Here is a 16,611-nt window from a genome sequence, read left to right on the forward strand (position 1 = left end):
TCATAAATGTTTCTTGAGCAGCAGATCATCATATTAGAATGATTTCTGAAGGATCATGTGACACTGAAGACTGGAGTAACGATGCTGAAAATTCAGCTTTGATCACAGGAATAAATTACTTTGTCAAATATATTTAAATAGTACACAGTTATTTTAAATTGTAATAATATTTCACAATATTACTGTTTTTTACTGTATTTTTAATTAAATAAATGTAGCCTTGGTGAGCAGACGAAACTTCTTTGAAAAACATTAAAAATCTTACCGATCCCAAACTTTTGAGCGGTAGTGTATATGTGTATATATATATATTAAAATACCATAGACTTACATTGACGGAATGTTCAAATGTTCATACTCCATCTAGCAAAAATGATAATCAAAATCATATACACTATAGTCTGCCTTTAAGGTTATCTATGATGATGTGAATTATTGAATACAAACACACACTAGCAGATAAACAAGACCAATGAGAAATTAATTCTGCTTATCATGTTTCTATTATTTTCCTTTTAATAACACTGAAGTTAGATGGAAATGCTGATTTGTCGTTGTCGGGATGTGAGGTTCTGTGAGAACTCTGTATTTCCGCTCGGAGTCGGTGACCTCTGACCTTCAATGGCTTCATTTATTTACATTAACGTTTGGTGCCACCCGGATTCCTGTCGTCCTCAACTAATTTTAAGTTTATTTATTGATGACAGTTTGTTCCTGCAGTAAATGTCCTAGTTTTAATCTCTCAGAATCAATCATAATGAGAAATGAGTGTATTTTCTTCAGGGTTCAGACTCTAGAGGTTCATATTTGTTTCTGTGTAACTCGAGTGTTTGTTCTATAATAATACAGCAATATACATGATCTTTTAAAATATAGATTCCTTTAGTGTTTGATCACATGTGCTTTAAAAGCAGATCCACAGTATTAAATTAATAACTATTAACAATAGCTATAATAATACTTTCACATGTGCATTTACATGCGTTAATAACATTTATTTTTAATGTGATGATGGTGTAATGTGAAGTGACTGTATCTGTTTCCGCCGGTCGAGTCTTTAATGTGATGAAGTGTTGAGTTAACCTGAGCGCTGCAGGATTAACGGCTTTATGGGTAATTAGTCAAGAGAGCTGACCAGGCATATTATCAGACGGATAATCTGTCAACCTGCTGCACTCAAGGTGAACATCACACACACACACACACACACACACACACACACAGATCCATTCACTGTTTCCTCATGAAGTCAATAATGCCTCAGAATTCTGTGTCCATTTACAGTTTTTCTGAATTGCAAAAACACTTTTCCATCATCCACTTTCCTTAAAACACAAAACCAAATCTTCAAACTACGTTCAGAGAACATCTGTTCTCAAATGTTGGTCCGGCCTGAGGACTGTCCACATCACAGGGAATGATGGGAAAAACCCTCTGGTGTGCTGATCCAGCTTGACAACACTCCACACCTCACTCTTCCTCGTCCTCATCCTCTTCCTCTCAGATTGTTGGCATCAACTTTCAGTGCAACATTTTGAGTCAATTTTGGCTCTCAAGTGCGTCACAGTGCAAAATGTGTTTTAGGTATTAAGATGCCTTTCGGTCGACCGCATCACAGGTGGACGACACTAACCACAGGTGTAAAATGTTTTGAGCTTGTCCAGTTTTGTAGTCGAAAACGCATTTGACCGGATTCTTTTCGTAGTGTAAACGCTCATGTGGTCAAATGTGATGGAACCGCCACTGAAAGACCCACTGCTCTCCACCGACTGACCTAACGTGTAAGGTAAATGCATGCTAGCTAGATGAAATTTAAACTTTGTCAGCTGAAGACACGTTTGGTTTGAAGACAAAAAATGTACCAAGCACAATGTTCTCTCACCATTCCTGATTTCTAACACACACTCACGGCGTTCGGCCAGTCTTGCGGCTGTCAGAGCAGAAACAAAAGCTGCTGCTCTCCGTATGTTTTTCCATTATCTCCGGACACGTTCATATGCAAACTGTGCAAGCTTATTTTTGTTCATTAGATCAAAAGATCTGAAAAAACCTGTACAATTACCCACCGATAGACCCTCTCCTCGAGGAAATCAGGACAGAAGTGGTCGAAAGTGGACAAAAGAGATGGATGAAAACAGCAGGTGGAAACAGGAATGTGTCTCCCTCGTCTACTTGTGACCCAAACGCATCTTTATACCAGCTGTAAACAGGGCCTTAGTGAGTGAGAATGTGTTGTTTTGGTTCAGAGAATGGAGTCTAGTGGTTTAGCAATTCAGAAAAACTGTAATTGAGACACTTTTGTACAGCCTCTTTTGAACAACGGCAATTTACCAATGACTTAGTCGTGTTTATATGCAGAATCAGAATAAAAGTTTGCATTTGTGTAAGTACTAGACCTGAAATCATCAGTTTTGTCTCTGCGATCTTGTGTTTTGAGTTCTGGTCTCATGTGTTTAACACGCATGTGTGTGTGAGTTTGTCTGTGTGTGTGAGAGAGAGAGAGAGTGACCCAGTGACTATCCTGTGTAATCCTAAATCCTACTGTGCCTGTTTGAAATCCTTTCGTGGTCTGAGATCGTTTGGGAATACTGAACAAAATTAACACCATTCAGGATTTTTTTTTTTTTTTTTTTTTTTTTACAAATGTTCTGCCTTTCAACAGAGAAAGTGTGTGAGAGAGAATGAGTTCATGTGTTTGTTGGCGTACCTGTGATGATGATGTCAGTGCTGTGCTCAGGTGTGTGAAGGCAGTCAGGTGAGTCGTCACACTTTTACTGACTCAGTTACACTTTATTTTTGTCCTTTCAATTAAAAACTAAAGGAAAGTAACGGCTCCACTATCACTGAGTTGTTTGTATTTATGACACACATTGAGATTTTTTATTGTCACAGTTTCAGCATAACAGAAATCCAGTGTTTCATATTGTCTAAATTCTTTTTAACACAATTTTAGCATTATTAAAGTGAAATAACATTCCTCAGTTGAGTTTATTTGGCTTTTTACAATCCATCCATCCATGCATCCATCCATTTTCTTCCGCTTATCCGGGGTCGGGTCATGGGGGCAGCAGTCTAAGCAGAGATGCCCAGACTTCCCTCTCCCTTGACACTTCCTCTAGCTCTTCCGGGGGAATTTCGAGGTGTTCCCAGACCAACTGAGAAACATAGTCCCTTAAATAATAGTGTCAATGCAGGCAGATCAAAGCACTGTTGAATAAATGTCAAGAAGGTGAGAGTAGGAATGTAGATTGTAGGTGAGAGTAGGAACGTAGATTGACCGATAAATTTAGAGCTTCGCCTCACAGCTCAGCTCCTTCTTCACCACGACAGACCGGTGCAATGACTGCATTACTGCAGAAGCCGCACCGATCCGCCTGTCAATCTCCCGCTCCATCCTTCCCTCACTCGTGAACAAGACCCCAAGATACATAAACTCCTCCACTTGGGGCAGGACTACTCCACCAACCTGAAGGGGGCAAACCACCCTTTTCCAGCTGAGAACCATGACCTCGGACTTGGAGGTGCTGATTCTCATCCCAGCCGCTTCACACTCGGCTGCAAACTATCCCAGTGAATGCTGAAGGTCCTGGTTTGATGGAGCCAACAGGACAACATCATCTGCAAAAAGCAGCGACGAGATCCTATGGTCCCCAAACCGGACTCCCTTCGGCCCCTGGTTGCGCCTAGAAATCCTGTCCATAAAGATAATGAACAGGACCGGTGACAAAGGGCAGCCCTGCCGGAGTCCAACACGCACTGGGAACAGGTCTGACTTACTGCCGGCAATGCGAACCAAGCTCCTGCTCTGGTCGTACAGGGACCGGACAGCCCTTAGCGGAGGGCCCCGGACCCCATGCTCCCAGAGCACCCCCCACAGGGTACCGCGAGGGACACAGTCGAATGCCTTCTCCAAGTCCACAAAGCACATGTGGACTGGTTGGGCAAACTCCCATGAACCCTTCAGCACCCTGAAGAGGGTATAGAGCTGGTCCAGTGTTCCACGACCAGGACGAAAACCGCATTGTTCCTCCTGGATCTGAGGTTCAACTATCGGCCGAATTCTCCTCTCCAGTACCCTGGCATAAACTTTCCTAGGGAGGCTGAGGAGTGTGATCCCCCTGTAGTTGGAACACACCTTCCGATCCCCCTTCTTGAAAAGAGAGATCACCACCCCGGTCTGCCAGTCCAGGGGCACTGTCCTCAACCGCCACGCGATGCTGCAGAGGCGTGTCAACCAAGACAGCCCCACAGCATCCAGAGACTTAAGGTACTCAGGGCGGATCTCATCCACCCCCGGTGCCTTGCCACCAGGGAGCTTCTGAACTACCTCGGTGACTTCAGCTTGGGTGATGGACGAGTCCACCTCTGAGCCCTCGGCCTCCACTTCCTCAGAGGAAGACGTGTCGGTGGGGTTAAGGAGACCCTCGAAGTATTCCTTCCACTATCCGACGATATCCCCAGTTGAAGTCAACAGCTGCCCACCTCCACTGTAAACAGTGTTGGCAGTGCACTGCTTCCCCCTCCTGAGGCGCCGGACGGTTTGCCAAAATCTCCTCGAGGCTGACCGATAGTCACCCTCCATGGCCTCACCAAACTCCTCCCAGACCCGAGTTTTTGCCTCCACAACTATCCGGGCTGCAGTCCGCTTGGCCTGCCGGTACCCATCAGCTGCCTCAGGAGTCCCACAAGCCAGCCAGGCTCGATAGGACTCCTTCTTCAGCTTGACAGCATCCCTTACTTCCAGTGTCCACCACCGGGTTCGAGGATTGCTGCCACAACAGGCACAGGAGACCTTACAGCCACAGCTCCGAACGGCCGCGTCGACAATGGCGGAGGAGAACATGGTCCACCCGGACTCCATGTCTCCGACCTCCCTCGGGATCTGGTCAAAGCTCTGCCGGAGGTGGGAGTTGAAGGTCCCTCTGACCAGGGATTTGGCCAAACGTTCCCAACAGACCCTCACAGTACGTTTGGGTCTGCCAAGTCTGTCCAGCTTCCTCCCCCACCATCGGATCCAACTCACCACCAGGTGGTGATCTGTTGACAGCTCCGCCCCTCTCTTCACCCGAGTGTCCAAGACATACGGCCGGAGGCCCAATGAAACAACCACAAAGTCGACCTCCGACCTAGGGTGTCCTGGTGCCACGTGCACTGATGGACACACTTATGCTTGAACATGGTGTTCGTTATGGACAAACCGTGACTAGCACAGAAGTCCAACAACAGAACACCACTCGAGTTCAGATCAGGGGGGCCGTTCCTCCCAATCACGCCCCTCCAGGTGTCACTGTCGCTGCCCACGTGAGCGTTGAAGTCCCCTAGTAGAACGATGGAGTCCCCAGTCGGAGCACTTTCCAGCACCCTTCCCAGAGACTCCAAGAAGGGCGGGTACTCTGCACTGCCATTCGGCCCGTAGGCACAAACGATAGTGAGAGACCTATCCCTGACCCGAAGGTGCAGGGAAGCGACCCTCTCATTCACTGGGGTAAACTCCAAAACATGGCGGCTAAGCTGGGGGGCTATAAGCAAACCCACACCAGCCCACCGCCTCTCACCATGGGCAACTCCAGAGTAGTGGAGAGTCCAGCCTCTCTCGAGGAGTTGGGTTCCAGAGCCCAAACTGTGTGTGGAGGTGAGCCTGACTATCTCTAGTCGGTACCTCTCAACCTCCCGCACAAACTCAGGCTCCTTGCCCCCCAGCGAAGTGACATTCCATGTCCCTAGAACCAGATTCCATGTCTGGGGATTGGGTCGCTGAGAAGCCCCATGAGAGAAAAAACAAGGTCCGTTACGTCGCCCGGTATGGCGCAACCGGGGCCCTACCCTGGAGCCAGGCCCTGGGTTGGGGCTCGAATGTGAGCGCCTGGTGGCCGAGTCTAACCCCATGGGCCCTGGCTGGGCTTAAAAGCAATGTGGGGCCGATCTCCCGTGTGCCCACCACCTGCAGGAGGGACCGTAAGGGGACGGTGCAGTGTGGATTTGGCAGCAGCCGAAGGCGGGGGCCTTGGCGACCCAATCCCCAGACATGGAATCTGGTTCTAGGGACATGGCTATTTACAAGATGCATGGAATTAAAATGACACATTTAATGCAACTACTTTATGATAGTGAATCATATGGAAATTAATCTAAATCTCAGTTGTTTTAAACTATCTCTGCAAAGTGTGTGACGGGCAGGTGGCCTGACCAATCAGCTGCCATGTCTGCACGAGTGAGGCCTCTGGTCCCGCCCAGATTTCTCGTAGAGGGGGTGGACCAGGTTACCGTGGACACAGAGGACATTATGTGAGTGATGCATTATGAGTGATAGATAATTGGATTATCTCAGATAGAAATCAGTGGTTGGTTAATAGGGGTGTGACGAGATCTCGTGGCACGAGATCTCGCGAGACTAATATGTGACGAGATTTCTCGTCGAGGCGAAAAGTAGTCTCGTGATGTTGTTGCCATGACAGAGTGTTAGGATGATTAGGAAATAATATGCCACCGCTTCGTTTACATTACGCATCCACTGTCGTTTTGCTTTGTATTTAAATAAAAAACATTTAATTCAGTTGGATAACGGTTGCCACCGCTCCATATTTACAGAGTTATGCGCGATCGCTAAAACTGAAAGTAAACGCGAACGCGCATTCAAACGCAATACCCCGCATTTTGAAAGCGGCTCCCTGATGAATGCAAATATCTCTCAATATGAAAGCTATTTTAAGCTGGGCAGCGTAGTTGGTCTTATTTGCACTTTGGTTGCACTTATTGTAAAGTGTTACCATAAAAATGAATAACTGTACAGTTTTCTCTTAATCCTATTAAGCACAAACATTAAGGTTTCATTTGTTAACATTAGTTAATGCACTGTGAACTATCATGAACTAACAATGAATGACTATTAACTAATATAAACAAAGATTAATAAATACTGTAGCACATATATTGCTCGTTGTTAGTTGATGTTGGTTAATACATTAATGTTAATAAATGAGACCTTATTATAAAGTGTTACCATTTTTATTTATACTGTTTTTGTGATCAGTTTGGGGAAAGGAGTTCAGTTAGGAGGTCAAAAGTTGTAGAAGCTCATAAATCATGTACAGTAAGGCCTGAAGGGACTGAAATCATACAGAAGAGAAGTCAGTCAGTTGAGTTTGTGGCAAAACCTTTTACAGTACTTGAGTATTGTTGTCTTTTACTGCATATGATAATTCATACTAAGAAAGTAGAACTGAAATGACATTCATTACGAGATGATTAGTTAAAACATTTTAAAGACACCTGCAGAATATTTTTTCTAGTCATGTATTTCGCCATTGAGGATTTCTTAAAAATAGTGTGTAAAAATCTTGTCTCGTCTCGTCTCGTGAACTCAATCTCGAGTCTCGTCTCTTCTAGTGAGATACCTGTCTCATCACACCCCTATTGGTAAATGATTGACAAGTTATTGGTTATTGATTTGATTTGATTTGATTTTTCCAAAGAGAAAAAAAGCAAACAGATGCTGGAACTCACTTCAACACCAACACCAACAATAACAATGAAGAGTGAGTTCACACACACACACACACACACACACACACACACACACACATACACTCTCACACACACTCACACACACACACTACATATTTCATTTATATTTGTCATTGTAACACGTGCACAAGGTGCTTTCAACCCCTTTAATCGGCATTTGTCTTTATATTCACAGAGAGGAAAAAAAGAAGAAAAAGAAAGAAAAAAAGGAGAAGAAAGAGTAAGATGGTGTTTTTTAAATATTTGTTTCATTCTCAGTCCCATATGATGATCTAATATGTGTGTATGTGTGTGTTATTCCAGGAAAAAAGAGAAGAAAGAAAAAAAGGAAAAGAAGGAAAAGAAAAAAGAAAAAGATGAGAAAGAGAAAGAAAAAGAGAAAGAGAAAGAAAAAGAAAAGGAGAAAGAAAAGGAGAAAGAAAAAGAGAAAGAAAAGGAGAAAGAGAAGTAGGTTCATCTACAGTCAGTCATTCCTGCATCTTTGTGTCTTTGTTACTGTTAAAGGTGCGGTAAGCAATTTCTGAGAAACACTGTTGAAAGTGGATCGGACAAAGCACCAAAACACAATTGAACCAATCAGCAGTAAGGGGCGTGTATACACTCATTGGGTGGAGGTTCATAGGATGTGTTGCATAGGGTGTTTATAAATTTAGAGGTGGGGCTATCAAGATAGAGGTGTGATCATTTTGGGTAGGGGCGTGTTTGTTTTTGTTTGGTTTCTCAGAAATCGCTAACTGCACCTTTAATTGAAACATGTAATTTCTGTGCAACTAGAGCAGCACCGAACAGAATGACATTTGTTTCAACAACAGAGTAAAACAGTAGGGTTCCTGAAGCAAAAAACTCCATTCATTTTCTCCATAGAGAAATTGATTTTCAATGATAGCTTAAACCTATATAGACAGACTTTACTGTGAGCTATGAGGTTGTTAATCGATAGTATTTGCTTCTGCTGAATTCGTCAGCCTGCTATATTTCAACTTATTTTTCTAAATAATCATGTTTAACAGTGGAATACATGATGAAAATCTTCATTACCCATGATGCTGTACAGAAAATCCCACCAATCAGAGTCGGAAAAAAGCTAAATGTGCCAAAAGAGCTCTTTAGCTCCGCCCACTCTCATGAAGCATTGCAAAGGACGTAATCCAGTTGATCTCCCCAAACTCTCAACATACTTTTTCTCATGGCTTATAATGCTTTAACATTTTTTTTTTCAAACCCTATGGGAGAAATGAATGGAAAAAATACTTTCGGAAACCAGCGCTGCTGATAAAGTGGACGATCACTAATGTGCTCTATAGAGGATGGGATGTGTGTCTGGTGATACAGATACTGTGTGCTGTTCTGCATCTAAATATTCCACAATGTTTTGTTCCAGACCAAAGGAGATTGAAGTCGTGGATCCAGCAGGAAACACGTACTACCACTGGCTGTTTGTGATCACATGTCCTGTGATGTATAATTGGATCCTCATCATAGCAAGGTGCCTGATCTTTCTGTCATATCACAGATAAGGAGCAATACGTCTCAAAACAACACTCTGGTCTTAGCGATTGTATTGAGTTTTGGTCATACAAGGTCATACAACAAATTTAAGCGAGATTGTGGTGAACTTGAATGTCCAAAACTCAACACATAAGTGGTTCCCCGTGTGATGTAAAACTTACACTGAAAAACAGACCCTTACAAAAGGGATGGGCAGCTTCGGTCCCGCAGAGTTCAGCTCCAACCCTGATCAACCCTGACTCACCTGCCGGTAGCTTTCTAGTATTCCTGAAGACATTGATTAGCTTGTCCAGGTGTGTTCGATGAGGGTTAGAGCTAAACTCTTCAGGACAGCGGCCCTCGAGGACTGAAATTGCCCATCCCTGCCCTACAATATAGACTTTGAGTCTGTTTAGTTCTGTAGCAGGATCTTGAACTACTTTTTCAGGAAGATGTGGATCTCAGCTTGACTCTCTCTCTGTCTGTCTCTCTCTCAGAGCTTGTTTTGAGGAATTGCAGGAGGACTTCTTGATTTACTGGTTCATTTTGGATTTCTTATCTGATGTGGTGTATCTGTGTGACATGGTGTTCAGGACCAGGACAGGTGAGTTCCAGCTCCATTATGAGACATGTCCTTAATGAATGCTGAGCGTGTTGAAATCTTTGTTTGTTTTTTCAGGTTATCTGGAGCAGGGTCTCTTGGTGAAAGATGAGAAGAAGCTTCGCGATCGCTACATGAAGAGCATCCAGTTCAAACTGGACCTGGCCTCCATGGTTCCCACCGACGTCTTCTACTTTTACTTTGGGCTGAACTACCCAGAGATTCGCATGAACAAGCTACTGAGGATCAATCGCTTGTTCGAGTTTTTCCAGCGCACCGAAACACGGACTAACTTTCCAAATCTGTTCCGAATCTCCAACCTCGTCATGTACATCGTGATCATCATCCACTGGAACGCCTGCATGTATTACTCGTTCTCCAAGGCCATTGGTTTTGGAGCGGATAAGTTCGTGTACCCGGATATTACACATCCAGAGTATGGCCGGTTGGTGAGAAAGTACGCGTACAGCATGTACTGGTCCACCCTGACCCTCACCACCATTGGTGAAACTCCACCACCCGTCAAGAACTCTGAGTACTTCTTTGTGGTAACAGACTTCCTGGTGGGCGTGTTGATTTTTGCCACCATTGTCGGTAATGTCGGTTCAATGATCACGAATGCAAACGCGGCACGAGCAGATTTCCAGGCTCGCATCGATGCTATTAAGCAGTACATGAGCTTTCGAAAGGTCACCAAAGACCTAGAGAAACGGGTCATTAAATGGTTTGATTACTTGTGGACCAACAAGAAAGCAGTAGATGAGAGAGAAGTTCTAAATTACCTGCCAGGCAAGCTGAGGGCAGAGATCTCTATAAGTGTCCACCTGGACACTCTGAAGAAGGTGCGGATCTTCGCAGACTGCGAGGCCGGGCTGCTGGTGGAGCTGGTGCTGAAGCTTCAGCCGCAGGTCTACAGCCCCGGAGACTACATCTGCAAGAAGGGTGATATCGGCCGTGAGATGTACATCATTAAAGAAGGGAAACTGGCTGTGGTGGCCGATGATGGCATCACACAGTTTGTGGTGCTAAGTGACGGCAGTTACTTCGGAGAGATCAGCATCCTCAACATCAAGGGCAGTAGGGCAGGGAATCGCAGAACCGCCAACATCCGCAGCATTGGCTATTCGGACCTCTTCTGCCTTTCCAAAGATGACCTGATGGAGGCACTGACCGAATATCCAGATGCCAAGGCCATGCTAGAGGAGAAGGGACGACAAATCCTGATGAAGGTATGAGCCCTTTCAGAGTAATGCATTGATCTCTGTGTAGATAACCAAGTAATTCAAATGCCCTCCTGTCTAAGATGATATATACCTCTGGTACTACAAATGTAATAAAAAATAAATTAACTCAAGGTTGGTTTCTTTTTTAAGAATCATATTATTGCAGAAGTGAAAGCACTTTTTAAAAAAAATGAAAGTGTAAAAAAGTTACTGCAAATGTACTGAACTAAACACTTTCCATTTTATACAAAACATATATTTTATGAAATAATTTGGAGTCTAAATTTGCTAGAAAATAGGGCTGCACGATATATCGCATGAGATTGTCACATGCATTTCGTCAGTAAAGCCGGTTCCCTGATTACCGCTAAATCACCATCACCTGCTTTCAAATGGAGCGGCATTTAATAGACAGAGCCGTAGATCACTGACAAGCCACGCAATATCGCATTCGTTATCGAAGGCGATTCATCTGCGATATGAACGCAATATTGCGTGGTTTGTCAGTGAACTACAGCTCTGTCTATTAAATGCCGCTCCATTTGAAAGCAGGTGATGGTGATTTAGCGGTAATCAGGGAACCGGCTTTACTGACGAAATGCGCATGACAATCTCATGCGATATATCGTGCAGCCCTACAAGAAAATCAAAGCCGTATGTCTAATCGAGTTGTGTTCCAAATTTTAAGTTTATGTCACAAAAATTGAGCCGCTGAAAGGATTCAAAGTACTTGTAACGAGGTCAGTAGATGTGGGAAGAAGGAGGCGGGAACCGGCGAACATTCAACAAAAGCTTAATTAAAAAAAAACAAAGAACAAAACTAAAGTAGCTAATGCCGACAGACCCTCGCGGATGTCTGCCGGCCACACAAACATAATAAAACATTGTCCAGGCCTGGTCCTCTCTCGTCCTCCACGGTCGTCGCTCCTCCTTTTATGCTCCCGGAGCTCCTCCGTGAGAGACTCAAGGCCGGTGCGCCTCCCAGGTGTAGCTCGTTAACTCTCGCGCCACCGGCCTCGCGCCGTTCCCTCACGGCTCTTGCCCGCCCTGGTCGCCACATACCCCCATCGCCCCTCGCAGGCCGGGGGGTACCTCCGAGACTGCGCTCTACTCCCCCCCGGGGCCTGTCTCGGCGGCCGCAGCACCTGGGGGTAAGGACAGACGAGACGAGAGAAAGGAGACGGAAGCAAGGGGAGCGACAGGACGAGAGAGGGGAGAGAGGAAAAAGAGAAAAAAAAAAATTCTTGGTCCGGTTCCCCGACACACTGCCGCTCGGTCCTCAGCCTGCCAAGAGGCTCTTTCTCGCGGTGCCATGCGGTGGCACTGGACGCTCGGTGGACGGCCCGATCCTCGACCGCCTCCTGGCGGCCGGCGATGGCTCCTCCGGCTGAGGGCAGCCGGCAGCGAGTCCCCCGTCCCCTGCTCCTCCCCTTCATGGCGGACGGCAGCAGGCTCCGGCCCACGGCGGACGGCGGCGACTCCTCCGCTCCCTCCAGGTCCAGGACGGCAGCCACCCCACCTCGTCCCAGGAGCATGGCATCCGGGTCTCCGTCCCACCTTTCACAAGGCTCCAGCACCACCGCCTCGGGCAGCCTCTCGCGGTCTACACAAACTCCGCAGCACCGCGATCCCCCTCAGCAGCGAGGGCTCTTCGACAGCATGTCCCTCCTTCCTCTCGGGTTTCGGCACCAATGTAACGAGGTCAGTAGATGTGGGAAGAAGGAGGCGGGAACCGGTGAACGTTCAACAAAAGTTTAATTCAAAATAAACAAAGAACAAAACGAAAGTAGCTAATGCCGACAGACCCTCGCGGACGTCTGCCGGCCACACAAACATAATAAAACATTGTCCAGGCCTGGTCCTCTCTCGTCCTCCACGGTCGTCGCTCCTCCTTTTATGCTCCCGGAGCTCCTCCGTGAGAGACTCAAGGCCGGTGCGCCTCCCAGGTGTAGCTCGTTAACTCTCGCGCCACCGGCCTCGCGCCGTTCCCTCACGGCTCTCGCCCGCCCTGGTCGCCACAGTACTGTTTCAATGTGGTGACCAGGGGCTGTATTCACAAAACATCTTAAGGCTAAAAGTATTTCCTAAATCGCAGATTTAGGAGAAACTCTTAAAAATAATGGGTGTGTCAGTCCTAATTTAGAAGTCCTAAATTTTTGCTCTAAGAGTATTTCACAAAGCATTTTAACGCTAAAACTAGCTCCTAAATCTGTGAAACGTTAGGAGTAGTCAAGAGGACACCTAAATCACTAAGACCAAATCACAAACAGTCCTAATCCACCCAAAGACACTGAACACCAATGAGGGAATAGCGATTGAGCCTTGGGTGCTGAACCTTTTCTTCATAAATGCAATACATTTTGATTTATAGATTTGAATCTACGATGAGGCGCCAAAAATAAATCTTTAACAAATAAATATTGTCCGATTACCTGTGGCAGTGGTTTTCATGAGTTCACACTTACAAATGATTCAATAGAGTAATAAAATATATAAGCGTATTTGGTGTGCTGTCCAAGGGAATCGAGGGCTCCGAGCTTGAAATTTATCCCAAACCCAAAGTTCTCCCTGTATCCTCAGCCGAGAGTGAGGGACAGGGTGGTGGAGTAACTATAGGCAAGTCGGCTCTCGTCTGTGTGTTTATTCCTCTTCTCGTGCTGATTAGAAAGACCGTTTGAATGTTTTCCTCCCAAAAACATAATTTGTCACTTGAATTCTTTATTCTCTTGAGATGCAGATTTTGAAGAGGCGGTCCACAATTAACTGTATATACTAGTTTAATTAGTGACACTTAGCCTACTGTTACAATCAGTGTGTATCAAAAGGCACAATGACGACAGAGTATATAATGAGTAGAGTTTGATCACGAAAACAAAATATAGACATCTGACAACAAGAAGAACGGACAAGGAATGGGTGGAAGACACAGGGTATATATACACAACTCAAACAAAGGAACTAATGAGGGTGATAACGAACACAGGTGGAAACTAATTACATAATTAACTGACAGACAGAAACTAGGTCACAGGGGAAACAGAAACACCAGACATGTGACACCTACATTTTAAAACCTTTATTTTAATATGGCAACATGATACCTCATTCTACAATATTTCTATGATTAAATCGCTGACTCCTCCCCCATCAGCCAATCACTGTGTGCATAATCCATAGCAACGAGCTCAACCCCGCCCTTACTCTTAGCTTAAAGGCTTGTTCGACTTGATGCAGCGCCGCAAAGACCGATCGGCGGCTGACTTGAAGCAGTGCATGCCGATAAGAAATGAGACAGCGCTGACGTCATGTGACTGTGACATATGGCTTTAAAGTACCGCGAGAGCGATCCGAGATCAGCCGCCTGAGTTAGCCAGCGCAGTTTCTCAAGAGGAGCTGCACGAGCTCTGATGACGACACAGCTGTTTCATGATTGGCCGGATTCACCGCATGACAACGATCACGTGTGTTTCGTGTTTATTGTCACGCCTTCAGTTCCACTAATGCTCAAAAATCTGTGTTTTTATAACAGTTAAAGCTCTTTTCATGTAGTCGCGATGTTGTATTTTGTCATGTTTATCAAAATAAAACGGATAACAAACAAAGACCCCACTACATTATTTAAATAACATATGCTTATGTTGAACTTTATTCTTGTAAAAACAGACGCTGTAAGCAGTACATAAAGTTTTGAATGAAAAGGTCTCTGAAACATCAGTGTATTAGTCAAATATTGCATTTATTTCACTTCAGCTGTGATAAAGTATGCAAACCGATGCAAACGCAGTGTGAGCGTCACTACAGGAAGCAGAAAGTGTCCGACTTCACGTCTCCGTTTTCAGCTCCTCTCCACCTGCACGCAGCTAATCTCGCCGATCGGTTACATCCAGCCGCAGCCGATGTCGAACACACCTTAAGACTTCAGTCTCTTCCTTAGTACAAGTTGGTCTCAGCAGCTTTGTGAATAGGTTTTAAGAGAAAACTCTTAACTAAGAACTTTTACTGCTATTTAGGAGAACTCTTAGTGGTGATGAGATAAAATGTTTTGTGAATACGGCCCCTGGTGTCCAGCTATTGTTTCCATCCAAAGCTGTGAATTGAACTTGTGCAAAATTGGATTATGGCATAAAACATTTGCAAATGAAGCAGCATTTCTATCCAGTGAGTCAAAGGGAACAATATTGTAACTTCCTGATAATTTGGTGCCAAATATCACTAAGAAAAATGGAAGTTGCTGCAGTAGGAGAAGCCACTGTGGGTCTTCGGCAGATGAAACACGGGCATGTTATTTTGCGTTCAGATGCGGGTGTTTGGGAAAGCAGGCGTGTAAGTCAGTCATTTTACCGAACCACTTTAGCTCAGGCATTTCAGAGCGACCAAAACAACATTTCAGATGCTGTGATGCGATTGGTCCAGCTATGCTGTCCCATCCCACAAAGTCACATGACATTTTTTGATGCACTGTGTGGAATTTATTCGGCGTCCATTATAGTTTATGCGCATGTCTTCTTATCAGATAAAAAATCTATTCGCCTCAGTTTAGCTCATACGTTTTTTATGTGCATTTTTAGAATTTATGCGCATCTTGGCAAAATCCCAAAATTTCAATAAAAATAGGTGGATGGAAACAAGGCTGGGACTGGTTTTATTGTTTATTTAGCATGAAGATTGTTAATATAACTCAATTTAAATCATTTAATGATTTAATAGGGATCACTGATGTAGAGTGTCAGCATAACTGTATGTTTTATGATTTTTATCCATAGGACAATCTTCTGGATTTGGAGGTGGCCAAGCAAGGTCCCGATCCCAAAGACATGGAGGAAAAGGTGGTGAAGATCATTAGCGTTCTGGATGAATTCCAGACTCGCTATGCCCGCCTGTTAGCCGAACACGAGACCACACAAGGGAAACTGAAGAGGCGCGTCACTAAACTAGAAAAGAAGATCACAGACTCCAGCGGAGTGGAGATCTCTGAGATGGCGAAAGAATAAGATGAAAGCTGCAGATAAACCTGACAAATAAACAAATTAGTTTTAGAATTTTGAAAAGAAGCCTTGTATATTTTGTGGTCCACCGTGGGTTTGGACTGGATTTGTGGGGTTGGATTAAACCGTAGATTCATATCAGGTTTATCCTGGACTGTCTTTGTTTGAACCAACATGGAATGAATAAATCTGCTAAATGCAAATGTAAGATATTGTACAGATGATTTGATTTCACAGCTTTTATCTGTGGTTAGTACTGATCATATCATGTTACAAATATGTCATGTATTCTGTCATGTCTTTCATGAATGAAATAAATTATTTTTGTTAGTATAGTCTACCCAGGTGAAAAAAAAGTACACTTCTGTAATATACTTAAAGTGCTCTATTTTCATGCACTAATTTTGTATGTAATATACTAAAAATTCTTCTTTAGTACTTAAGATAATCTTAAGAACATCTAAGTGTACTCAACTGTGCTATTTTGAGACAGCATGAAATATGAACTGAAAAGTGCTTTTAATATACTATCTCTGTGTTTAAAAATGTATTTAGATACTACTTATATTACATTTGAACCCATAGTGTACTACAAGGGGTAGCTAAATACATTTTTTAAACACAGTTGAGTACACTTAAATGTTCTTAAGTTGATCTTAACAAGTACTAAAGAAGAGTTTTTACAAAATTAGTGCACGAAAATAGAGCACTTTAAGTACATTATAGCAATGTACTTTTTTTCATCTGGGTAGGTTCACTCAAAACATTTGTATTTAGAGAGAAACACTAA

General features: G+C 44.2%; 1 protein-coding gene across 1 annotated transcript; it reads left to right on the top strand.

Moving 5' to 3' along the window:
- The first annotated feature begins 6,166 nt into the window (after nt 1-6,166).
- Nucleotides 6,167-16,172, top strand: LOC125260050 (cyclic nucleotide-gated channel rod photoreceptor subunit alpha-like). Its single transcript, XM_048178175.1, has 7 exons — nt 6,167-6,285; nt 7,473-7,535; nt 7,828-7,971; nt 8,906-9,010; nt 9,510-9,616; nt 9,692-10,842; nt 15,600-16,172. Exons 1-7 carry the CDS (start codon nt 6,200-6,202, stop codon nt 15,825-15,827), a joined length of 1,884 nt encoding a protein of 627 aa, XP_048034132.1. The 5' UTR covers nt 6,167-6,199; the 3' UTR covers nt 15,828-16,172.
- The last annotated feature ends 439 nt before the right edge of the window (nt 16,173-16,611 follow it).

The sequence above is a fragment of the Megalobrama amblycephala genome, linkage group LG24 (genome assembly GCF_018812025.1).
Source record: "Megalobrama amblycephala isolate DHTTF-2021 linkage group LG24, ASM1881202v1, whole genome shotgun sequence".
NCBI classification, from domain to species: domain Eukaryota; kingdom Metazoa; phylum Chordata; class Actinopteri; order Cypriniformes; family Xenocyprididae; genus Megalobrama; species Megalobrama amblycephala.

What these genes read in the sequence shown, in the direction of transcription:
- LOC125260050 (XM_048178175.1), top strand. Translation starts at nt 6,200, where the DNA reads ATGTCTGCACGAGTGAGGCCTCTGGTCCCGCCCAGATTTCTCGTAGAG. An exon ending in TGGATCCTCATCATAGCAAG is followed by an intron (nt 9,011 to 9,509) that starts GTGCCTGATCTT and finishes TCTCTCTCTCAG; the next exon opens with AGCTTGTTTTGAGGAATTGC. An exon ending in GGTGTTCAGGACCAGGACAG is followed by an intron (nt 9,617 to 9,691) that starts GTGAGTTCCAGC and finishes TTGTTTTTTCAG; the next exon opens with GTTATCTGGAGCAGGGTCTC.